We start from the raw sequence: 19,483 nt of genomic DNA, 5'->3' as shown, positions 1-19,483 counted from the left end.
CAGTGTTCAACAGTCAATTGTTGCCCCGCCCTCTTGTTACCCTGTTAGTTCATTATTAATCTCACGTTACACCTCATTAGTTTCCTTTTATATTCCCTTTGTGTTTTTTTTTTCAGTGTCAGATCGTGTTAATGCATCTTTGTTATGACTGCACACACAAAATGAGAGAGATCCAGCTGCAGTGTTTAATGGGGAATCCAAAAATCTAATCCAAAAACAGGCAAGAGGTCAATAACAACAAAAGCAGTCCAAAAACAAGAAACAAGAAAAACACTAGGGAACACTTCTCGGGTGACATGAAACAAGGACTCCATAAAACAGATAGAAACAGACCGGTTCATATGGACATGTGAAAATGATGAAAGTGGGGACAGCTGAGTGCAATTAACAGGTGTGCAATTAACAGTAATGAATGAGACAAAGGCTTTGTGGGAAATGTAGTGCCTACAGTGGGGTGACTATGGGGAAGTGAGACCACTAGTGGACACCCAGGGAAACACAGAAAAGACACTGTCACAATCTTGTTGGTCATGTCTTTTTTTGTGTGTGTGTGCGCTGGTCCTAGTTTTCTATTCAAGTCTAATTTTCTTACGTTGGATTTTTTTATAACTAAATCCAAGTTATTTTTTATGTTTTATTTTTATTTTTTGCCATGACTAGAGCTCTTTGCTTTCCAGCTTGATTTTTTTTTTCTTCTTTTTTATCTTTTGTGGTTTTACCTTCAGGTTAGATTTTTCTAGTTTTTCTTTTCCATTTTTTCTTTTTCTTTTTTCTCTCTCCAATCTTCCTTTTTTCCCTGGCTGCTGGATTGTGCTTATCTTTCTGCTACCTTTGGCTTCACCGCTGACATCTCTCTTCCTCTGCTCCTCGCCTCACCTGCCATCACTGCCTGTTGGTCCAACGTCTCGTTCACCATCATCCTTGACCATCATTGAGCTGCAGACTGCTCTTGGCTGGGTATTATTTTTCCATGGACTCTTGTAACCTGAGGCCATCGTTGACTGTGGACATTATCCAGTCTAGCCTTTGTGGTAGGGCTGGGACAACACGTCGAGGTCATCGATGACGTTGACGCAAAAAATACGTCGACACAAAATATGCGCATCGATTCGTCGACCGGATTTTATTTCTCAAAATAACGTTTGCAAAACGTTTACCTTATGTGCGCTGAATATACGCGATGGTCGGATCAACATTCTGTCCAACGTTATTTAACCAATCCAGGGGTTTTTCTGCATTGATCTTTTTTTTTGGCGGCTGTCAAAGCCTTATTTGATCGGTGAGTGATGTAGAATAGAATGACTGCTGTGCCTGACAGGGCGCGTATGAGAGAGAGAGCCCCGGCTGCGCGCGCACTCACAGTCTTCAAACAACACGAGCGCTTCTTGCTCTCTATCCCTTGTGCATATTAATCAAAATCATTAGACACGATATAAAAAGGGCGGAACGCCAAAGTTTCACGTGGAGCATGCAGAGATTTCTTTTTCTCCATGACAGGCTGCTGGCTCCCACTGTTAATTTTTTTTTTTTTTTTTTTTTTTTTTGGAAAAGCACTCTCTGTATTAGCTTAAAGCCCTCAAGTTTACATTGGTTACTGTATTCTTTCAATTGCTCTAAACAAGTATTTTGGGTGACCTTTTTTATTGTATGCTAGACATCAAGTTGTTATTTTCATCTGAAAGAAGAACTTTTTTTTTCAGTAAGCTATGTGTTTCCAAGGCATCAAGGTTTTATTGAATGCTATCTCTATACAAGTGCAAAGTAATGCATTCTTAGTCAGTCTATTATTTTGTAATTTTAAGAGCAATAAACATACATTGCAATGTTAAGGAATTCATGTTTTTTTTCCCATTCAGATATGTAAGTCAACATGTATAAATTGTTAGTAGTCAATTAATGGGGAGATAATCGAAATCGAATAGGTCTGGAAAAATTTATCAGTAGATTAATCGATGCATCAAAAAATAATCGCTAGATTAATCGTTTAAAAAATAGTTTATCCCAGCCCTACTTTGTGGTTATTTTGTTACCATTGATCTCCTTTTTTCCTAATAAATTGTGTATTACCCTGTAAATTGAATCCTCTCCTTTCTGAACCCTAACAGTATATGTTATATAATAAAAAAGTGTGAAACAACTGAAAGATCATCAAGAGAAAATATGACATATTTTCAGTTGTTTCACACTTTTTTGTTATGTATATAATTCCACGTGTTAATTCACAGTTTGATGCCTTCAGTGTGACTCTATAATTTTCACATACCATGTCATAATAACTGTGATTTCGAGATGACAACACGTGGCATTCCACTTGGAGCTGTTCACACCCTTAGACTCAGAACTAAACATGTAACCTAAACCTAAACATTGCACCTAATCAAACTCATGTGGTCAGGTGGAAGTTGTACAAGTTGTAGCTCTTTTAAATCTCCCAGTTCACAAGTTTTAATAACAAGTTCTACAAGGACATTAAAACTTTTTACAAGTTGAAATCTGATAGTCATTATGGCGATATGGCATAATTGCAAGTTGACATGTTTAACGTTATGCAAATTAAGAGAGATTTATATGAAAGCGACAACCAATAAGAGTAAAGTCAGGCACCCAGAGGTTCGGTGCCTTGTTGAAGGGTCTCATCTCAGTTGTGGTATTGAGAGTGGAACAGAGTGTGATGGTCATTTCCCCACCTACAATCCCTGCCAGAACCGAGACTCAAACCTGGAAACTTTGGTTCACAAGACTGACTTTCTAACCATTAGGCTATGACTGCCCCAACATTGAGTATCATCAGTGAATGACATTCATAAACATTACTAGGCAACTGTGAGCCACTGGCGACATGCATCAACAAAGTCGCTGGAAGTGTGAACGCAGCCTTATGCATGCACTTCTTGTTGTGTGCATTTGCTCTTCTCAAGTGGCCAAGACTGCAAGTGTGGGTGTTTGGACAGGCCCCACTTCTCTATTGTTATTGTTAAGTCAGTTTGTAGATCTTGGGCTGCCTGTATAATTTCCTATTTAAATAGAAGTTAAATAAGGTCTGTTGTTAACATAATCCTTACCTGTAGGTTAAATGCAAGTAGGCTAGAAATCACAAAAAAATTAACCAAAAACAAAAGAACCATTTTTTTTTTCTTACTTTGAACATTTAATTATTTAATGTTAATAATTACATTATTAAATCCTTGTGTGAAATGAAAAGTTTCCATGGCTGCTAAAGATTATTCATGGAATCATCAATGCCATTAAATAACTTTTGTTAAGAGTGCTGGTGTGTAAAATGTGTTTATGGTGACCTTGAGAGATATGAGATTTTGGAAGAATATTTTATTTGCTCACATTTTGAACAACTAAAAGTTTATACAAAAAAATGATATATGATAAATTAATCGATAAATGATGAATGTTGGCAGAAAAAAAAAGTTATAAATAAACACAAAGACCTAGTCAGTGTCATTCAAGTCTGCCATATGAGATATTGTCATCCGATCAAGTATTGGATTGCTCATCTTTAGGGTTTATACCACAAAGCAGCAGCAGGGTTTCTTGATAATTTCTCGCCAGAAAGAAGTACATGACAGGATCCAACACACCATTTATGCATGTTAAAGCTGAGGTGATGCGATTTCCTAAATGCAACATGTGCCTTTCGGATTCTGACCTTGACATGTCATCATGTTGTAGAATAAATACAAATCGGTGGATATGATAGGGCACAAATGCGATCAAGAAGTTAACCACTGTTAGTACGATCATTCTTATTGCCTTACGCTGAGCAGCCGTCCTTTCTTGAAAACTCAACTGTTTTACTTTGGCAAATATAAGAATGTAAGAAAAACTCAGGGTGACCAAAGGTATCACAAATGCAATAGCAGTGGACACCAATGCACCGGTGGGACTGGAGGACTTCTCTATGTACAGCTGTTCACACACTGTCACGTTCTGCATTTGTCTGGTCACTTCTTTTTTAGAGAACAGGACAGGCAACATGGAAACAATCACCATGACCCACAGGATTGCACAGACCACTTTGGCATTCCTGATACTTCTCAGATTCTGGGTTTTAAGTGGTAAGACGCAAGCCAGCAGACGGTCTACACTGATGCAAGTCATAAAATACATGCTGCAGTAGAGATTGACGAAGAAAAGGAAACCAGCCACACGACAGGCCCCTTCCCCAAGAGGCCAGTGACCGCCAGACATGTGGTAGATCACTCGCATCGGGAGCACCAAGATGTAAGACATGTCCGCTAAAGCCAGGTGCTTCAGAAACTCTTTGGAAGGCGTGTTGTTGGTGTTGCGGTGACAGAACACCCAAAGTGCCAGGGCATTGCTCGGGACTGAGAGGATGAAGATGACAATGTAGAAGGCCAAGAACAGGATGTTCTCCACATGAGAGCTGAGGTAAATCCCCTCCACAGAGTGATTCGACATAGCGCAGGTCTTTCCTATGAGACTGAGCTTCTGTTTGGAGAATGGCATGAGTCAGAACAAGTATCAGACGGAGACATTTTAGCAATAGTATTTTCTCTAGAAATACCTATTTAAACGATGTCTACGACTTATCTATGGTAAAAATAATAATAATTAAAAAAAATAAAACTAAAAAAACATGGACATACATGATTTTTGTATTTTTACTACATAATATAGTATAATAGTGAAATCATTGGAGCTGTACATGTACATTCACAAAACGGAAGAATGGAATTTTTCCCAAAAATTTAAATCAAATCAAAACAAAACTTTCTGAGCAGTGGCAGCAATATCATTTTCTCCAGAAATGCAGAAATTGCTAAACTGAATATATATATATATATATATATATATATATATATATATATATATATATATATATATATATATATATATACCTCTCTAAGCAATTTGATATTTTTAAAGTAAAAATGTCATCAAATTTTTAATATCACAAAGAAAACATATTATGAGAGTAGCACTCTTTTTATTTGGGTACTTACAAGTAGGTTTGGAGTCTTCCTCAGAAATCAGCACATTGACTCAATGATGTGCACCTCCTTTGGCTATCTGAATGTTGTGTGTGCTTTCCTCATATGCTTTGTCTTTTTGTAGGAGGTATCACACTAAAATGAATAAGCCCTTCTACATCCCCATTAAAACACACCTCCCTCTGCTGGTCTCTTTACCTGTCTTCATTACATCTGCATTACTTTTTCTTCCCCAGACAAAGCTGGCATTATTCAAATCCACAATAAAGTTAAAGCTATTTGTGTGCAAATCCACTATATGCTATGGTTTATTAAGTTCTAAACTAACGGTAAGAAAGCTGATCATTTATGCATTACTTTTCAGAAGTTTGGACATGCCTATTGTACGTTTTCTCTATTATTACTACCCTTTAAACTATAAACTATAACACAAATGGAGGCATAATAATGTTCTGAATAGATTTCATCAAATCACATCTATTAAATCTTAAAAACTTTTATGTTTCAGATTCTTCAGTGTAGAAACCTTTTGACAACAGCACACATTACATACATACAAAAAAAGCTGGTCCAAGTTTTTGGATTGGTGCATTACACTTCACAACATGTATACTGGATGTCATTACTATGTAAGTGTAAACGAAAATATATAGGATAAAAAAACACACAAGTCAGCTGAACTATCTGCCAAAATGTTTAATAGAAGGGCTTGCAGTGCTGCAGTAGAGAAACCACAGCCGTGTGAACGACAAGCATGCAGAACTTTACTGTTTTAATACCTACTCTTTTGCACAGATTGCTCCTGCAATTAAAGCTATACAAAACCAAAGACATTTATTTACAAAATCTGTCTGTGCAAGCATGATTTTTTTCTATTACATTATCTCCTTCTACAATTTTGTATAGGCATGCATAGAAACAAACTTTGGTTCAATGTTAACAAAACTAAAGACAAACTCTAAAATAGAGATGTTACAGTATGTACATGTGAAGTAGAGAGCAATTTTATCAATCACTACAATAGACTGCATGAGTAAATAAAGGGTTTTTGACAAGTATGTTGTTAGGTATAACCTATCCATAAATGTACAGAGTGTTTAACACAGTATATATAGTCAGTTGTAAGGATGTAAATTACAAACTTTGGCAAACAGGCACAACTACTGAAAAGACAGACAACTGTTCATTGTAAAACTGTTGTCAATTTATAACAATAAATCTTAAAGACATTGGCAGTGCATGAGAGAAAAAAAAAGAACAACAAATAGGACACAATGTTTGTCAATTTACATTAATGGTTAATAAACCTACAGTACTTTTTACGTATTATCGCTCATATGTCAACTTACAAAAAATGAAAATAATCTACAATCATTTAGAGTATACAAATGAGCAAAACATTGTTTACATGCTTTAACTGTGGACTTGAATACTTGTTTGAAAAATAAATATTCTTTTCAAATGAAGTGCTCTGTAAAATCTTTGATCAAGAGTCTGCTCTCTGCAGTTAAGTCTTTTTTTACGTTTATCTTTCTAAATGTTCATGATTTGCAGAGATTCAAGTTTTAAACATTGAGTAATGGATGATGGCCTTAGACTTTAACAGAAATCGCTGGGCGATATATCTAACGATATGATCATGCGCATCTAATCAATAAAGCTGCTTCTGTGATCACCGCTAAAATCGCCATCACCTGCTTATAATTGGAGTGGCATTTAATAGTCAGAGCCGTAGATCGCTGACAAGCTACGCAATATCGCGTTCATTTTCGCAGATTGAATCGCCTTCAATAATGAACGCGATATTGCGTAGCTTGTCAGCGATCTACGGCTCTATCAAATGCCACTCCAATTATGAGCAGGTGATGGCGATTTTAGCGGTGATCACGGAAGCAGCTTTACTGATTAGATGCGCATGATCATATTCGTTAGATATATCGCCCAGCCCTAAATGTAATATTAGCCAGTCATGCCAAAACTCTGATACAACAATATTATCTGTTTAAAAATAAACAATAAAAAAAATAAATGAATCAAAGTAAAATAAGGAGAAACTCCACCTCATTAAGAGATACATAAATGGTTGCGAAGCAGCAAAGCATTCTACGCAGCATTTTTGGCGACAGTTACCGCAGGGATAGCTGATTTACTGGCACTCCCGTTGTGTGGCCGACTGTAGCTGGTGAAGCTGGCTGTGTGAATGGTATGGATACTCTTTGCACTGTAACTCAACATAGTCGGGGATAAAGGGGAGTGGGAGCAAGAAGAGGAAGAAGAGGAGAAAGGTCGACCATTTTGTGTCTGTGTGGGAACAGAGAGGCCTTTAGTGCTGTGAATGGGAGGGGCAAATTTTAAAGAACCATTAGAAAGGGAGGGGATATGAGAGGAAGGGATGGAACTGGATCGAGGAGGAGGGATAGAGGATTTACTAGTGGGAAGGCAGGGAGATAAAGGAGAAGAAGAATTAACAATATTACTAGTATCAGACTGGGACAAGCCTTTTCCCATACTAGAGGAAAAAGCAGGAATTTTAGAAGCAGGCACTGTAGTAGAAGTGGATTTGGGATCTCCTCCAGATCTCTTAGCACTTCCATTAGCCTGCAAACAAAGATGCCAAAACACACTGATTGTCAACATAGGGAATTTATGATTAAAAGATGCAAAATTTCTAGGCATGTTTTAAGTCATTCTACCTAACTGGGATCTACAGTTCATCACGAAAGATTATCAAAGACAGAAACTACATATATAAATGAGTACTAAAGACACACACTAAAAACTATCTGTCTTGAGGGTGAAAATATTGATTTAAGTAGATTGAAAGAAGGAAAGGAGAGTGAAGGTGAGGGACAATAGGATTGTAAGTTATATAAGTGAGTATTGCGCAGAGTGAGTGCAACCAACCAGTACTCATAACCAAAGGAGGCTCCAGGAGGAGTAGAGGAGGTACAGTTTGGGAAAACATCCACAGGATAATGGGGACTTAGTGGATTTGTGGACCCTGGGCAGTGAGGCAAGGGTTTGTGGATTCCTCCGAGAGGTAAACAGGGAAAGGGTCCAAAAATGGGTTAAACAGAGAAGCATCCTGGTTTACAAGGAGAGATTAAGTGTCACAGGCACTGAAGTGTGTAGGGGTTAGATGTCAGTGGTTTTTAGTTAAAGAGACCCTAGGCTAAGCATTTAATGATGTTAGGTAAGCAGTGGCTGTGGTGTTACTGTGGTGTATATATATATATTTATTTACCTATTTTAAATTAGTTTATCTTTTACAGCACCAAAGCCACAAGCAAAGCAAACATGCAGAAGCATATGGCATTATGAAATAACAGTCCGTTGCCTTCAGTCACAGCCATTAAAAAATGTAGCAGGAAAACAAACATCAACATTTAAAAGACAGCTTTCGGCACTAGGTCTTCAACCAAAGAAAAATTAGTTTGATTCCATCAGGTTTTTGTTAGTTTTTTTCCCTCTCAATACAAGCCCTGCAAAATCTGACTTTCCTCTCGACCATATAATCCATGCCTAGGAGTGTGTATATATCTTTCTGACTGGATAAGTGGTCCTATGACAAGACTACCTGGCGGAACTGCCTCTGAGAGTCCTGTAGCTTTTGCGGTTTTGTTGCCCTCTCTTTCTCTGAGGTGCCCGGTTGCTGCCGCACCTTGGCAGAAACAGGCACTGGCATCCGACTAGTAGGTGAGACCATGCTGGCATTCTGCAAAAAGAATTTAAACCAAACAGAAGAAAAAAGGAATAAAAAGAAAGAAACAAAAAAAGAGAGCCACGTTTGAGGTTGTTTTGAAACCTACATCATAACAAGACAAAGCTTGCACAACACATATGTGATATCACCATGACACTGTAGAGTATACCAGAAAGAGATGTAAGGAAGCATGCAAACCTGCCCAGAATACCAACAACGTTTCTTTAAAGACTGCCTTAGAACCCACAAAATAGAACTAGAAACCATGTGAGACTGTGGTTCTAAGACTGAAAGTTGTTGGCTGCCTTGACCCAAGATTAGAGCACCATCAGTAAACATACAAAGGTCTATCTATGAAACACCACCCCAGAAATAAATATACCACATTTATAAAAAATATGTGAAGGTGTTAAAAAGTTCAGATCCCAGAGTTGGTAGCCTCCACCGTAGGAAAGACTAAAGATCTTCAGAAGTTCCTCGAATAGAGTGGAACTGTTGTGAGCAAGAGGAGAGGGACAGACCCATAGGCTTTGCTAAAGTAATAGAATCTAGAGAGACCTGCTGGGTAGGAACTGGTTTGACTGAGACCCCAGTAGTTGGAATGATGGGAGGCCGTGGAAGGAGCTGAGGTTTTGTCTTCTTTCGAAGACCAGGACCTTTGCTTGCAGAACTTGACCTAGGGACCAAGGTTTTGGTAGCAAGACCTTTCTCCGAGTGTACTGGAGTCTCTTCAGTCGTATTGTCCTGAGATTCAGGCTTCACCAAGATTTCAGGCTCTTCTGAAGACTTTGGTCCCATTTCAGAAATTGTGTTCTCTAGCTGCTTTATAGTTTGCTCTAGACTGTTAAGACTTTTGTAGGTGTTCTTACGAATCTCGTCAGTTCGTCCAGTTGGTTCCTGGAGATTTGATTTTGAAGACTCTGTTTTGGAGCAAGCGATTTCAAACCTCTTGGTTTCTTTGTGTTGTCTGACAGTTCCATCTGTCTCTTCCTCATCCTCATAGACAACAACCTGCAAAGTCTTTTTGCCTGTTTTACTTCCAGCCCGAATGGCTTGGGTTAATGCTGCTAGCTGTTTCTTGGGGAATTTCAACTTAAACTTCTTCTTTCCATCTTGCTTTGCACCATCAGTAACATCTACTAATGCCTCTCCCTCAGATAAAGATGAGGATGAAGAAGAGTTAATGACTCGACTGTCTGTGATATCTGCAGGAGAATTTGAACCAGTACCTTTCCCTAAATCCCTACCATCTCCATTCTGTTTGACATGCACACACCTAGTCCATTCTTCTTCCTCAGTTTCCTCACTCTCCTCATCTATTCTTTCTGCTGCAAGCATCCGCTCTAGTTCCTCCTCACATTCAAAGATAGTAGAGAGGCGTTTATAAGCTGAGCGGATATCCATTGGCTCATCAAAGATAATGATGACTGGCTTTTTACTGGCATTGTCAGCACCAGTGGAACCACTGGTACTAGCATCACCTCCTGATGCTATGCCACTTCCAGAAGCACTTGGTCGTTTGCTGCCAAAAGTTACTGTCTGCACACTACCTTTCTTGGCATTGACTAGCTGATGGTACTCTCCAGTGGAAAGGGCTTGTACCTTGGTGTTAGTGATCATAAAGGCAAAGTTATCAGGAGGAGGCGGAGGGGGCTCTTCTCCTGACAGATCGGGACTGAGATAGGCCTCGTTAATTTCCTCCATTTCTTCAAATTTCCTTTCCTTCACCTTGGATGAACCAAATATAAGTTTCTGATTTGCTAAATCTGTCCCAACAGGGATTCCTTTAGAAAGAATCGGTACAGTGTCTTCAAAAGAGACTGGTGAGCAAATTGCTGTTGGAGACTCTACCCTCTCCTCTATGCTAATCTGCACTTGAGCAGCCTTGACAACATGAACTTTCCCTTGGGTTGGGCTAGCTGGAACTTCTTCCAATGAAGAGGGTGTATCTGTCTTCAACGAGGCTGAAAGAGACAGCTGATTTTGGTGTAGAGTGCTAGAAGAGCTGGCAGGGCCACTGCTTTTGAGGGCACCAAATTTGTTAGTGGATAACTGCAGCTGATTTTGGGATTGGTCAGAAGCATTGACATGTGACACCTGTGATGGGGGAGAATGTGATGCGTCTGTTGATTCCTCCGAGGCTGATGAAGTCCCCTTGGAGATCTGAGCTGTGACATAGTAGATGACCTTAAAAGGTCAAATGTCAAAGAAAAAAATAATAATTAGGTATGCTTTCATAAGCCAAATACAGATTTGTTAGTAACCCTGCCTGGTAAAAATAATTTTCTACTATTGACTTTGCCATTAATGGGTCTTTATGAGGTTTCAGAGAACAGTATTGCATAACTATTTTGGAAAAGGAGTTCTAACTATTATATATTTATTTATGAATTAATTAATTTATTTATACAGAGATCATACTATCATAACATGATTTCTTGTATGGGTTTATTATAAGATTATGATAATGTGTATAATTGTGATGATAAAAACTGCAGCTCACCCCAGGACTCTGACGAATTGTATTGTTGCAGTTCTCATCTGTGTCAGGATTCTTGTCATCTTGATTTTCAGTATTCTGTGGTTTGTGGGGAACAACATCACTTCACAAGGAAAAAATCTCAGCCTACACACTACTTTAAGATGACTGAAATAATTTAGGCTCCTATTGATGAAACACATTCTTGGATCATATATTCTATCATATCAAAAGGCGTTTAATATTAAAGGGATACTCCACCCCAAAATGAAAAATTTGTCATTAATCACTTACCCCCATGTTGTTCGTACTAGAACACAATTTAAGATATTTTGGATGAAATAGCCAACTCAAGACTGCTTTATTGACAATTATTCCACTTGTACAGTACATACATACAGAGAATCGAAATTGCGTTACTCTCAGACCCTCGGTGCATACAGATAACACTAACAGTAGAGCCTAAAAATCTAGATCAAATATAAAATATAAGATACAACTATACAATAAGGGCATGTAAAAAAAGACATAATAAAAATAAAAATAAAGTTAAATACAGTAGTAGTAGCGCATCCTTGTGAATTGTGCAGGCAGTTTGAGTGATGTGGAGAGAAAAAGATGAGACTGTTGACAAATGAATTGTTGAATAAAGTCATTATTTTTTGTTTTCTTTGCTTACAAGAATTATTCTCATAGCTTCATAACATTACGGTTGATCCACTGATGGCAGATGGACTATTCTGATGAAGTCTTTCATTCTTTTCTGGACCTTGACAGTGTAACTTGGCAGTCTATGGGACAGTCACAGGCCTCCGGTCTTCATCCAAAATATCTTAAATTGAGCTCTGAAGACGAACAAAGCTTTTACGTGTTTGGAACGACATGGGGGCAGTGGGCAGATCAACAAAATTGATCTTTGCAATGCAGATAAAACAGAAGCTGCATCTGAAGTGCCATTTAGATGTTTTTACACCGTTTAAGATGGCTCTGATAAATACTTTAACCTGCAGTTACAAATGAATAAATAATGTTTTGATATTTTAAAGATAAAACATGAAAACTGATGTTTGAAATTATGTAAAAAATGAAAAGGTTCCATAAAATGTGAAATTAAAACCGCCAATAGGTGGCAGCGAGTCACTGTTAATAAGTGACTAATTGCGATTGAACCGAATCATTTAAAGGTTGATTCATTCAGGAACTAAACACTTTAATGTTGCTCAGAGACGCAAAACTGTAGCTGCAGCAGGTGCTGCACTTTTTTTTTCACTTCTTAAACTATTGTGAATTTACATTCTGCATTAAAATTAATAGTACCCACTGCAAATAATCCTAGGGGTGGCCACAGGGGTGGCCAGAGTTTATACAGGGGTGGCCGTGGCCATCCCTGGCCACCCCTTGGGGGCGCCCCTGCATGGGGGTAAGTGATTAATGACAAAATTTAAGTTTTGGGGTGGAGTATCCCTTTAAGAATTGTCATAAAATTAGTTTTCTGACCTTAATAATACATTACAGCTAGACATACAGACCATTCATCTTCTCTACAGTAATCATAATCATATTTCAAAATATGCAATGAATGGGATTAGTAATTTAAAACATTATTAAAAAACATAGTTTGGAGCTATACCTAAGGCATTTGTGAACTAATCTGAAAAAACTGCCCAAAATAAAAAAATAAAATAAAAAAAGAACATTAAAACATAATAAAAAATTTGTGATGCATGTACCAACACTGTTTCCAGATTGTTCCAATTTTATTTTTCCAATTCAAGTTAACTAAATTCAGTTTTGAGTACAAGTTGCTAAGTGGTGATATTTCACCTGTAAATCCTATATTACACTGCACAATTTGTAACGGTAAGAAAGTACTTGTGAAAATGAAGGTAAAGAGAGAAAAAGTGAGACTGAAAACCCATTAAATAAGGAAGCTTATTTAATTGCAGGCATGCAGCAAAGTGAGAAGATCAAAGAACAAATGCTGAACTCCAGACTGCTAGCTTAAAGTCTCCTGTAAAATCCTCAGTAACAAACAAATTCTAAGTTGCATTCTACCGACACATATGGTTAAGACTAGAGAAAACTAGATGGCCATGTTAAGTTAGGTCCTGATAATTTCTCATAAATCAACTAAATCTGCTAATGTTTTGGCCAGGATAATCTGATTATGCTAAACCTAGTTAGATAACTCAAGCTGTATGTGATTTTCAAACATTTATCCTTTATAAGGTACGTTACCTTATAAAGGATAAATGTTTGAAAATAGCATACCTTCAGGTAACCTTTGGAAATTGAATTGTCTCCCATTGTGATCACACATATTTTTTATTAAAATGATAAATGTAAAAAACACACACACAACACCCTTTGACAGCAGTGTCGAAAATCTAGTTTATTGATTGATTGACTCAAGGCTCACAAAGCCAATTATATCCGTTTACCCTTTTGGCTCACGCTACATCACTACAATCAGCACAGGTCATGAGTTCAGTAGAAATAAAAGAAAAGGAACAGAATTTAAACTTAAAGAACAGTGAGAACAATTTTGGTGTCAGGTTTCCATCACAAGAGTGTACAGAGGAAGTTAGCAGAGGGTAAGAAAGCCATACAAGCATCGCAAAGAACAGCCATCAGGGACAAGCGGCTGGCACAGGCAGGCAGTTGGAGGGTCTACTAAAGGACATCATATCCTTTACCTTCTTATCTTTAAGGGGCAGTAAGACCCCAGGTCTTAGCTCTCTGATCTGTGGCTCTACCAAACCCTTGAGCCCTACCTCCTTAACAGAGCACTTCTGGAAAACCTGAAGGGAAGAATTTGTGAGGAAGGGGGTAAAATATTAGAATTTGCCCATATTCAATTGGGCAAACCAGTTCAAGATTACTGTACAATGTAATAGGAATGATCTACAATTACTTTTATCAAATTATTATCTGCCTGTATGTATTCTGGCTAACTAACTAAAAAAAAACTTTTATTTTGGCTTTTATATAATTTCTTTAGTATTTGCTGTCCTTTCTAGCCTGTTAATAATTTGTGTGTATTATTTTAAAAAGCTAAAAGGTAGAACTGTATATACAGGTGCTATTCATATAATTAGAATATCATCAAAAAGATGATTTATTTCACTAATTCCATTCAAAAAGTGAAACTTGTATATTCATTCATTACAAACAGACTGATATATTTCAAATGTTTATTTATTTTAATTCTGATGATTATTAACTGACAACTAAGGACAATCCCAAATTCAGTCTCAGAAAATTTTAATATTACTTAAGACTAATACAAGAAAGGATTTTTAGAAATCTTGGCCAACTAAAAAAAAAAAAAACATACTGCAGTAATGTGGCGTGGCATGGAGTCGATCAGACTGTGGCACTGCTCAGGTGTTATGAGAGTCCAGGTTGCTCTGATAGTGGCCTTCAGCTCTTCTGCATTCTTGGGTCTGGCATATCGCATCTGCCATCTTCACATTACCCGATAGATTTTCTATGGGGCTAAGGTCAGGCGAGTTTGCTGGCCAATTAAGAACAGGGATAACATGGTCCTTAAACCAGGTACTAGTAGTTTTGGCACTGTGTGCAGGTGCCAAGTCCTGTTGGAAAATGAAATCTGCATCTCCATAAAGTTGGTCAGCAGCAGGAAGCATGAAGTGCTAGAAAACTTCCTGGTATAGGGCTGTGTTGACCTTGGACCTTGAAAACACAGTGGACCAACACCAGAAGATGACATGGCATCCAAACCATCACTGACTGTGGAAACTTTACACTGGACCTCAAGCAACGTGGATTGTGTGCCTCTCCTCAAATCTTTTCCTTCCCTTGACCTCTCTATTAATGTGCTTGGACACAGAGCTCTGTGAACAGTCAGTCTTGCCCTCCTTGTGCAAGGTGTCAGTGGTCATCTTTTGGACAACTGTTAAGTCAGCAGTCTTCCCCGTGATAGTGTAGCCTAGACTGAGAGACCATTTAAAGGCCTCTGCATGTGTTTTGAGTTAATTAGCTGATTAGAGTGTGGCACCAGGTGTCTTCAATATTGAACCTTTTCACAATATTCTAATTTTCTGAGATACTGAATTTGGGATTTTCCTTAGTTGTCAGTTATAATCATCAAAATGAAAAGAAATAAACATTTTAAATATATGAGTCTGTGAGTAATAATTGAATATAATATACAAGTTTCACTTTTTAAATGGAATTAGAGAAATAAATAAACTTTTTTTAACACTATTTAAATGTGCATTTATAGAATTGTGAGAAAATAAATAAAAAGCTACTATAGTCTACTGCAAGGGAAATGAAACTGCCACCACATAAGCCACAGGGCACACCAAAAGCATCTTAACACCCACACCAAAGCGATTTCACACCCAAGACATTTAAACATTAAAACACCTTAGTGAAAGTAAGTTACCATATGTGCATGTATACACATTTATACCAATTAGGAACATGAAGTTATGTTTGCTACTAGTCTGTATTAATGTGTGTGTGTATGCATTAGGGGTGACCCCGAATAGTCAATGATTTCGATGCTTCAATTCGAGGAGCCTGATTCGACTACCAATCTCACAGTCGAATATTCGCGGGGTGTTATTGATTATGCCATTCTGACTAGCCTATATGTGAGCACTCCAATGTCTGATTTCACATAGAACTTGCGGTTTTCTCCCAATAAGTAAATTCTCTCTCACAACAGACTTGGAAGAGAAGACAATGCTGAATAAAGTCGTAGTTTTTGATATTTTTGGACCAAAATGTATTTTCGATGCTTCAAAAAATTCTAACTGACCCTCTGATGTCACATGGACTACTTTGATGATGTTTTTCTTACCTTTCTGGACATGGACAGTATACCGTACACACAGCTTCAATGGAGGGACTGAGAGCTCTTGGACTAAATCTAAAATATCTTAAACTGTGTTCCGGAGATAAACAGAAGTCTTACGGGTTTGGAACGACATGAGGGTGAGTTATTAATGACATAATTTAGATTTTTGGGTGAACTTTCCCTTTAATAACTATGACTGGACTGTCACATCCATACCATTATAATGAGAAGACCATTATAATAAAACGCTGTGAATCTTCAGAGTTTAGCTGCCATGTTTCTGCACATTGTTTCGTAAAGAACACGTCAACAAAAGGAGTTCCTTCAGAGCCGTGCAGACACGTTCATTTGCATTTAGGCTCTTTTTGCAGATAGCCTATAGCGTAAGTCTTAATATTAATGTTATGATGTCTAAATAACGAAGCGTTTTCTTCATCAAATTATGAGTTTAATCCCATGTATTAAAAACTTGCTATCAAATGTTAGTCGAATATCAGCAAGAATTGAAAATTCCGATTCGACTATGAAAATCCTTAGTCGGGGACACCCCTAGTATGTATGTTTGAGTTTATGTGTGTATCTCACCTGTAGCTCTGCCATAATCTTGTCTCCCTCATCCTCTTCCTCAGTGATAGCCGAGGCAGCGATAGGTGGAGGAGGAGTAATGAGTTTGGGCTTCGCCTCTGGAGAGGACTTTGGTTCAGGCTGAGACGCTGACCCGTTGGACTCCTCTTCACCCTCCTACGAAACAAGTTATATTAATAATTATAAAAATATATAATTAAATGTTCATTTAATTATATTTAAAATGTAATATTATATAGATAATTAATTCTATAATTAAAATTAGTTCTATGATTAAATATAATTAATTTCATTTTATTATTTCATTTTATAATAATTATAATTGTATAATTTATATTTATTTTTATAAATGTATAATAATTATTATTTTGAAACAAAAATCAAATTTCATTTATATTTATAGATTTAGTTTATTATTTAATTTATATTAATAGTTATTTAAAAACTAAAAAACAACAACAAAAACAAAAACTAATATATATATATATTAAATATACATATACAAATATATATATATATTTCTCAATATTACACATATACATCTTGCAAACACACTTGTACCATAACAGAGTCCTTTCTGCTGGTGTAAATGACCTCTCCAGATCGGGTGGTGGTCATCACAGTGTTGGTGGTGTAGTTTCGTCGTGGTGGGGGTGGAGGAGGGGACTTGTTGGCTTTGTCTGTGGTTGGAAGCTTAACAACTTTTTCCTGAGTCTTACTTTGTCTCTCCAGGCTTGATTTGATGGATAGGTTGGGCTTAAGAGGTCTCTCCAAAGCTGACTTAACTGGTTTCTCCAGAGGTTTGGGAGGTTTCTCTGAAGCAGCCTTAGTAGGTTTCTCAGAGTTCGGCTGATTGTCATCTGCAGAAACAGAATTAAGTATAAACTTTGGCAAACAGTAGTCGCAAGAGCTCTTAGGTCTCTTTCAGTCTCTTACCCTGTTTTGCTGGTGCTGCTGTGGGCTCGTTTTTTTCTACCTCCTCCTCCAGGGAGGCAAGAACCACTGCAGGGGAGCCCTCGGGTTCGCTGGGAGCCTCCAGGTTTGGTATTCCTCTCAGCATGTTGGCTTCTGCTTCCTGGAGCATCCGTTCAAACTCCTGCCCATCATAATGACCCATGTTCAGCCTCTTCTCCTCCCATTCTTTCTCTGCAGCCTGAAGATACCAATCAAACTAGTAACTAAACAAAGGAACACACATTTTCACCTCACTCATTTGGATGATCATGCACAATACTCACCTCTATTGACACAGCCCTGTTCATGTTCTTGCTGCGACTTGCGTGAATCTCCTCAATGAAGTTTGGAGAAGGACCTTTGCCATTCATGCCATTAGCTGAGACTCCACTGCGGCTGTCATTTGGTATTTGTGTCTGCTCAAGTGAGGGTTTTTTGAGCTGTTTGGTGGGTGAAGGGGTCGACTCTCGTCTCTGTGCCGCAGGGGGAATGGGCGAAGGTGCTGTTGATTGCTGGGATTGTTGTGTAGCTACAGGAGAGGCCTGGGCATGGTGGATCACCACAGGATTTGATGTCATAACCTCTGACCTCACGGTGGAGCTCTGAGGTGCAACCGAGGCAGCCTCTGGGGATTCAACAATGGCCAATTCTGTTTTTTCGGAAGATGACGAGGAAACGGGGTCAGAGGGTTTCAGCAGGCTATCTGTGGTAGACCTAAAGAACAAATGATATATCAAACAGAAATCAATGAGGAAAACAATACAGTGAAAATTAACCAAATTTAAAATCACAAGCTGATTTTGAGTAAAGCTGAAGTGTGTATTTTTTTAAGCATACTCCTATTACAGCGGATTTCCTCTGGTGATGTTCAGAACATTTCTTGACATTGGTTCAACTAACTGTTTGACCAAACGCTGAAAGACAGAGGATTCGAGATTCCTATTTGTACTGCACATAACTGAAGTTTGAAAAAAAACACATATCTTGTCCTGGACTTTTGTGCCACCAACATGAATACTATGAACCCTATTACATTACTTGTAATATATCTAATCTATATAATACAAAATAAATAAGTAACTAATTAAAAAAACACCTGGAAAACCCTAGCAACCACCAATCAACACATTTTCTTTAGAACGTGTAAAAATGTGTTTAGTTTTGCAATTACATTAGGTGCCGTTAGTGGAGTGAAAACACACCCAGCTGCTTCAGAAACAAAACACTATTTTCCAGAGTGCTGGTAATATTCCTAACATTCGCACATTCATAGAGAACGGTAACCGGCTTGAGTCTGATCAGGTCTGACACGGAGGAGAAAGGAAGTGACTAGCAGCAGATGCTCCAGATCTCTCATCTGTTTAAACCTATACAGAGTCTCTGCTCACACATGATTACGATATGAATGATAAATGGAGAACAGAAACTGCATATTCATTTCCAAAACACTCTGGCTGCTTGGATACGTGGCTGGAATCAGAAGGCATACAGATCCATAAAGTTCCTCATAAAGAATTTTATTAACCGCAATCTTGTTATATTCGCAATTGAAATGTCAGTCTCCATCTCTCTCTCTCTCTGTCTGTACCTGCGAAGGTTGCTGAGTGTGTCTGTGAGGGTTCGGACTCTCTTCAGCATGCTGTCCAGCTTGTGCGGCTCTTCTTTGAGGAACTTCACGGCCTCCACCTCCACCCTGAGCACCGCCCGCATACGGGACTGAAGAGCTGGAAACTCTCCTGCACGAAGAAGAAGAAAAAATATAGTTTGCTACTAGTCTGAGTGTTATCATCAGCTGGGAAACCTTTGACATTTAAAACTGTTTACGCATGTGGTGCCTCATATGATTGGAGTGGAGTGGGAGGATTTCCACTGGAGATGTGAAATGTGTGCTTATTCTATATAAAGTTGCCATTATAGCACTGTAAGCAAGTGACAAACAGCAAGTCACAATCCACACCCCAAAT

General features: G+C 38.1%; 2 protein-coding genes across 13 annotated transcripts in view; both read right to left on the bottom strand.

The window, feature by feature from the left end:
• Window positions 1-3,249: 3,249 nt before the first annotated feature.
• On the bottom strand, window positions 3,250-6,659 carry LOC113066106 (uracil nucleotide/cysteinyl leukotriene receptor-like). Its single transcript, XM_026237752.1, has 2 exons — window positions 4,980-6,659; window positions 3,250-4,464 (listed from the first exon to the last, which is right to left on the bottom strand). Exon 2 carries the CDS (start codon window positions 4,432-4,434, stop codon window positions 3,490-3,492), a length of 945 nt encoding a protein of 314 aa, XP_026093537.1. The 5' UTR covers window positions 4,435-4,464; window positions 4,980-6,659; the 3' UTR covers window positions 3,250-3,489.
• Window positions 6,660-6,834: 175 nt separating this feature from the next.
• The window catches only part of LOC113066102 (sickle tail protein homolog), a 166,836-nt gene continuing 154,187 nt past the window's right edge, over window positions 6,835-19,483 (bottom strand). For 6 of the 12 annotated variants that reach the window (XM_026237743.1, XM_026237738.1, XM_026237741.1 and 3 more), the window contains 10 exons: window positions 19,108-19,255; window positions 17,804-18,233; window positions 17,502-17,718; window positions 17,121-17,425; window positions 16,566-16,721; window positions 13,846-13,950; window positions 11,174-11,248; window positions 9,229-10,857; window positions 8,545-8,682; window positions 6,836-7,565 (listed from right to left, as the gene is read on the bottom strand). In XM_026237743.1, the coding sequence (XP_026093528.1) occupies window positions 7,071-7,565; window positions 8,545-8,682; window positions 9,229-10,857; window positions 11,174-11,248; window positions 13,846-13,950; window positions 16,566-16,721; window positions 17,121-17,425; window positions 17,502-17,718; window positions 17,804-18,233; window positions 19,108-19,255 (3,698 nt within the window). In that variant the 3' untranslated portion in view covers window positions 6,836-7,070. Of the gene's footprint in view, window positions 8,053-8,544; window positions 8,683-9,228; window positions 10,858-11,173; window positions 11,249-13,845; window positions 13,951-16,565; window positions 16,722-17,120; window positions 17,426-17,501; window positions 17,719-17,803; window positions 18,234-19,107; window positions 19,256-19,483 lie in introns of all 12 variants that reach the window. The other 6 variants (XM_026237747.1, XM_026237748.1, XR_003279120.1 and 3 more) reach the window with 5 other exon arrangements.

This window comes from Carassius auratus, chromosome 49 (genome assembly GCF_003368295.1).
Source record: "Carassius auratus strain Wakin chromosome 49, ASM336829v1, whole genome shotgun sequence".
Taxonomy (NCBI): Eukaryota; Metazoa; Chordata; class Actinopteri; order Cypriniformes; family Cyprinidae; genus Carassius; species Carassius auratus.
The sequence above is the reverse complement of the archived record's forward strand: the minus strand, read 5'-3'. Positions and strand labels throughout refer to the sequence as shown.

Coding starts and splice junctions, on each gene's coding strand:
- LOC113066106 (XM_026237752.1), bottom strand. CDS start 4,434: ATGTCGAATCACTCTGTGGAGGGGATTTACCTCAGCTCTCATGTGGAG.